At 52.4% G+C, this 6,000-nt stretch overlaps 1 protein-coding gene across 1 annotated transcript in view; it reads left to right on the forward strand.

The window, feature by feature from the left end:
• The window catches only part of ACAD10 (acyl-CoA dehydrogenase family member 10), a 71,828-nt gene extending 66,049 nt beyond the window's left edge, over nucleotides 1-5,779 (forward strand). Inside the window, 4 exon segments of the mRNA XM_054442153.2 lie at nucleotides 2,480-2,580; nucleotides 2,582-2,615; nucleotides 4,351-4,428; nucleotides 5,016-5,779. Coding sequence (XP_054298128.1) covers nucleotides 2,480-2,580; nucleotides 2,582-2,615; nucleotides 4,351-4,428; nucleotides 5,016-5,156 — 354 coding nt within the window. The 3' untranslated portion in view covers nucleotides 5,157-5,779.
• The last annotated feature ends 221 nt before the right edge of the window (nucleotides 5,780-6,000 follow it).

Here is a 6,000-nt window from a genome sequence, read left to right on the forward strand (position 1 = left end):
ACTGTGGCCAGGTGTGGTGACTCACTCCCAGCACTCTGAGAGGCCGAGGCAGGCAGATTGCTTGAGCCCAGGAATTTGAAATTAGCCTGGGCAATATGGCAAAACCTCATCTCTATAAAAAATAAAAAATAAGGCCAGGTGCGGTGGCTAATGCCTGTAATCTCAGCACTTTGGGAGGCTGAGGCGGGCGGATCACTTCAGGTTAGGAGTTTAAGACCAGCCTCACCAACATGGTGATACCCCATCTCTACTAAAAATACAAAAGTTAGCTGGGCATGGTGGCACATGCCTGTAATCCCAGCTACTTGGGAGGCTGAGGCAGGAGGATCACTTGAATCCAGGAGGCGGAGGTTGCAGTGAGCTGAGATTGCGCCACTGCACTCTAGCCGGAGTGACAAAGCAAGACTCTATCTCAAAAAAAAAAAATTAAAATTAAAAAATTAAAAATAGCCAGATGGGGCTGGGCGTGGTGGCTTACACCTGTAATTCCAGCACTTTGGGAGGCCAAGGTGGGCAGATCACCTGAGGTCGGGAGTTCGAGTCCAGCCTGACCAACATGGAGAAACCCTGTCTCTACTAAAAATATAAGATTAGTCGGGCATGGTGGCGCATGCCTGTAATCCCAGCCACTTGGGAGGCTGAGGCAGGAGAATCGCCTGAACCCGGGAGGTGGAGGTTGCGGTGAGCTGAGATCGCACCATTGCACTCCAGCCTGGGCAACAAGAGCGATACTCCGTCTCAAAAAAAAAAAAAAAAAAAAAAAAAAATTAGCCAGGTGTGGTGGCACGCATTTATAGTCCTAGCTACTCAGGAGGCTGAGGTGGGAGGATCTCCTGAGCCTGGGAGGTTGAGGCTGCAGCAACCTGTGACTGTGCCACTGCACTGCAGCCTGGGTAACAGAGCAACACCCTGTTTGGGAAAAAAAAAAAAAAAATAGAAACAAAAACAGGCTGTTAGCTTTGTTGCAAAATAATGTTTTGTTGTTGTTGTTGCTGTTGTTGTTGTTTTAAGCAGGCTGGCCGCGTGCTGTGGCTCACGCCTGTAATCCCAGCACTTTGAGAGGTCAAGGCAGGCAGATCACCTGAGGTCAGGAGTTCAAGACTAGCCAGGCCAAAATTGTGAAACCACCCCATCTCTATTAAAAAAATACAAAAATTAGCCAGGTGTGGTGGCAGGCACCTGTAATCTCAGCTACTTGGGAGGCTGAAGCAGGAGAATCACTTGAACCTGGGAGGCAGAGGTTGCAGTGAACCGAGATCGCGCCACTGCACTCCAGCCTGGGCAACAAAAGCGAAACTGTCTCAAACAAACAAACAAAAAGGCTACAAAACAATATATAGACTGTGGCTCCCGTTTTTGGAAAAAGTAAGTATATATAAAAAAAGTATAGAAGGATAAAGGAGAATATCCACCAAATATTAACTAGAGGTGACTAGATGGTGGGATTCTAGGTGCTCTTACTGTCTTCTCTTTTTTTGTTCTGAAAACAGGTAGTTTTTCTGCCATGAGATAAATTATTTGTGTAGATTGTTTTTAGTGGAAAAAAAAAACAACAAAAAACTAGGCTGGGTGTGGTGGTTCATGCCTGTAATCCCAACACTTGCGGAGACCAAGGCAGGAGGATTGCCTGAGTCTAAGAGTTTGAGACCAGTCTGGGCAATGTAGTGAGACCCTGTCTCTACAAAAAATTGAAAAGTTAGCTAGATGTGGTGGTTCTTGCCTGTGGTCCCAGCTACTCAGGAGGCTGAGGTAGGAAGATTGCTTGAGCCCGGGAGGTGGAGGTTGCAGTGAGCCAAGATCACGCCACTGCACTCCAGCCTGTGCAACAAAGTGAGACCCTGTCTCCAAAAAAATAATAAAAATAAGAAGGAAAAAGAATAAATAAAACAATAAAAAAAAAGGAATACTTAGAACCTTTTCTAATGCCTTGTGACTTTCAGAATTTAAAATCCCCATTGCAGATAAGGCCACCCATGGCGGAAGGCCAGGAGCGAGACGGGGCTGAGGGGACCTTGCTCCCATTGGAGCTGCAGGGCGGGAAGGGGTGCTGCGGTCAGCAGAGGGCACCCTTCGCCTGTGCCGTGTGCAGTGCCTGCAGTCACTCCCTCATTCCCAGGAGTAGCTTTGGGCCAGATGCTGGCTCAGATCTATAACTGCTCCTGTCTGGTAGCCAGGCCTGCCCAGATGTGCAATGGCTGGAATAAAGGGTTCTTGGAAGCAATTTGTTACAGGCACCCTGTGAGCTGTGGCTGGCTGTGGCTCACGTGAAGGTTGTATGTCAGACCTGCTCCCTGGACATGGCCCATGGCTACACACAGGCACCTTGGCTGAGAAGCTGCACGGTCCTGCTTTCACTCTCCTCCCTTGCCCTGTCCTGTCTGCTGCCACCCAGCTCTGCAGGCCACCAGCCCCCGCCTCTCGTGGCCACCCCCAGCCCAACATGTCCTCAGCCCCATATCTCCTGTGTCGACAGGTGAAGTCCCGCGTGGCTTTTGGGAAGCCCCTGGTGGAGCAGGGCACAGTGCTGGCGGACATCGTGCAGTCGCGCGTGGAGATTGAGCAGGCACGGCTGCTGGTGCTGAGCTGCCCACCTCATGGACCTGGCAGGAAACAAAGTAGGGGCAGGGGCACGAGGGGGCCTCCCAGAGGCAGAGATTCTTCCTCCTCATTCAGCAAAGCATGAGAGCCTGGCTTCTTGACATTAGAAAGTTTATTTCACCTCTACTTGGAGCTGTTTGGGCAGTTTTTCAAAAATAGAAAAGGCACAAGAAGCGAGGACTGGCCTTTGTGTTTTACTGACCTGGTGAGCTGCTTAGTCCAAGGCAGTGGGTCTCATGGGGCCACAGGGCCCCTGGGTGGCCCTGGACTCCCAGGGCCATTGGTGGAGGTGTTGGGCAACCTAAGAGTAAGGCAGGGAAAAGGGACCCTCTGCTGGCCTTCATCTGAATATTGAATTAACAAAAATAGAAGCTTATTTTCAAGTGTGACATTAGTCATTCACTAAGGCTCTTTTTAACCTTTTATTTATTTATTTTTTGAGACAGGGCCTTGCTCTGTAGCCAGGCTGGAATGCAGTGGTACATCATGGCTCACTGAAGCCTCAGCCTCCCAAGTACCTGGGACTCCAGGCGCATACCTCCATGCCCAGCTAATTATTTTTTGTAGAGACCGGCTCTCACCATGTTGCCCAGGCTAACTAAGGCTCTTTCTAAGTGCTTGTGATGACCAAGCATAATGCCATGTTGACCTTGCTTTGTCCAGCTTTCTGTGGGGCAGCCTCCAACCCCACCCAAGACCCTCAGCCGTCAGGGACCAACCCAGGCTCACAGTTCCTGGTTCTTTGACACTGGCGTGCTAGATATGGTGGGGGCTGCTGGGTGTCTCCCTTGAACACCCTGCCCCAGGGCAGATCACTGTAGCTCGGTTTCCCAGAGCCCTGACTGGCCTTGGTCCACTGCTGCTTAGAGGCAGAGCTGGCCATGATCCTGAGCAAAGCACAGGACCCTCCCCTTATCTCTTCAGTGTGTGCTGGCTGTGTTCCCCGTCATCTGGGAAGACAGCCACATTCTGCCAGCACTTACTTCACATCTTGTGACATAAGATAGTAGTTGCCAACATGGTGCCCTTCATCCCTGGGTGCTGTCAAGCCATACACCAGGCAGGGGCAGTCTCACCCAGCTCACATCAGCGAGACCTTGGGGCCTCTGTTTTGGACTGTGGTGTTTGACTTCCTGCTGGGAATCTGATCATTCTTCCAGGCTTTCTGCCTTCGGGTCTTTTTTGTGGTTTAGTTTTTTGTTTTGTTTTTGAGAGACAGTCTTGCTCGGTGGCCCAGGCTGGAGTACAGTGGCACAATCTTGGCTCACTGCAACCTCTGCCTCCCAGGTTCAAGCAGCTCTCTTGCCTCAGTTTCCCAAGTAGCTGGGACTACAGGTGTGTACCACCACACCCAGCTAATTTTTGTATCTTTTAGTAGAGACTGGGTTTCACTATATGTTGGCCAGGTTGGTCTCGAACTCCTGACCTCAGGTGATCTGCCCGCCTTGGCCTCCCAAAGTGCTGGAATCACAGGCCTGAACCACCGCGCCTGGCCTGTTGTTTGTTTTTGAGAGGGGGTCTCACTCTGTTGTCCAGGCTTGAGTGCAGTGTTGCAGTCGCAGCTTACTGCAGCCCCGACTTCCCAGACTCAAACAATCCTCTCACCTCAGCCTCCCAAGTAGCTGGGACTACAAGCACATGCCACCACACCCTGCTAGTTTTTGTATTTTTAGTAGAAATGGGGGGTGGGGGGCCTCACTCTGCCACCCAGGCTGCCCTCGGGTCTTTTATAATCGCATCTCCTCCTTACAGGCTGCAGCCTTGGATATAGCCATGATTAAAATGGTCGCCCCGTCCATGGCCTCCCGAGTGATTGATCGTGCGATTCAGGTGAGCACAGACCAGACAGTTGGCTTATTTGAACCATCAATACCAGTTGCCAAACTCTCCTGTCTTCAGCCGCCCAGCCTCCCATAAACCCTGGCAGATGCCCTGTGTCTCCCACTCACCATGCATGCAACTTTCCTTTTCCTCTTCTGAATGACCCAGCAAGGTGGGGGGTGCCATCCTACCCCCATTTTGAATGTGAGGAAACAGGCACAGAAAAGTGAAGTGAGTTGTCCAGGTCACTGAGCTTGCAAGTAGCTGACCTCAAATTCACATGAACTTGGGTTTTCATAAGCCCAGAGCCCAGGCTCTTTCCCATGCAGGGAGGCCGCCTCCTCAGATCCTAACCCCCGGCCCCAGCATAGGGCAGAAGGCACCTGCAGAGTGGGCCTGGGGAGTCTGGAGGTCGTGGGATGGCAGGTGTGGCCCCATGGAAGCCCTCTGGAATATTAGTGATTGTATCACATAGGTGCCACAGGGAAGTCCGGGAAGATGGTTGTTATGGGCCATCAAGAGCAGGCTATCATTTCTGGGGCTCTCGGAGACAAGGGCTGACCCAGGGCCGCCTCCCTCCACCCTGTGTCTGCCAGGCCTTCGGAGCAGTAGGCCTGAGCAGCGACTACCCACTGGCTCAGTTCTTCACCTGGGCCCGAGCCCTGCGCTTTGCCGATGGCCCTGACGAGGTGCACCGGGCCACGATGGCCATGCTAGAGCTGAAGCACCGCATTTAGAGCCTTGGGGCTGCAGTGGCTCAATGTCCTGGCTGGACCAGCTGTGCCCAGATCTGTCACTGATGTGCCTCGAAAGATCCGGTGTTTGTGGCTCCTGCACCCTGCTCAGCAGCTCTGTCCCAGGACAGTCAGGGTGGAATCAAGCTTTCTGGTTCTCCACAGAAGGCATCTCTGCAAGAAGCCTGGAGTCTGTTTCAGGCCAGGAGGAGGGGATTTGCTGAGGGCCAAGGGGGTTCTGGGACAGTCTGGAAAGCTGGTCTTCAGGCTCTCAGTCCCGGGCTGGGCAGGCACGGTCACTTCACTTCAGCCTTTCAGTCCCTCTCTCTCTGCCTGTGGGAATCTGGACACATTTTGGGAGGCCTCCCGAGGCTGTGGGACGTGCTTGCTCTGGCAGCTGCAGGGTTCCTGTCTGGCCTCCCTGGTGAGCAGAGGGGTGGCCACGACGGGCGGCGGCCTAGAGACCCAGGGCCTGGGCGCCTGGGAAAATGGAATGCAACCCACATTGTAAAGCCACTGGCATCTGATTATCTCCATTTGAACACACAGCACAGAACAATTCATTTAAATGTTATTTTGGAAAGGGGTTTTGGGGACACAGAAGAATAAGAAAACACATCTCAGAGACTTTGTGGACTTTCTGTGTCATACAAAGAGAATCGAGTGGAGAGGTTCCCTTCAGTGCCTTCGTGCCTCCTCCCGCCTGTGTTTCCTCGAGGTCTAAGCCATCATCTCAGCCCCATACATGCTGGGAGCGCAGAGGCCACGGGTCCGATAAGTCCCGAGTTGGCTGCCTTCCCTCACTATGTAGCCCGGGGCTCTGTGCTCATACATACTTTACCCAGGA

This window comes from Pongo pygmaeus, chromosome 10 (assembly GCF_028885625.2).
Source record: "Pongo pygmaeus isolate AG05252 chromosome 10, NHGRI_mPonPyg2-v2.0_pri, whole genome shotgun sequence".
Lineage (NCBI taxonomy): Eukaryota > Metazoa > Chordata > Mammalia > Primates > Hominidae > Pongo > Pongo pygmaeus.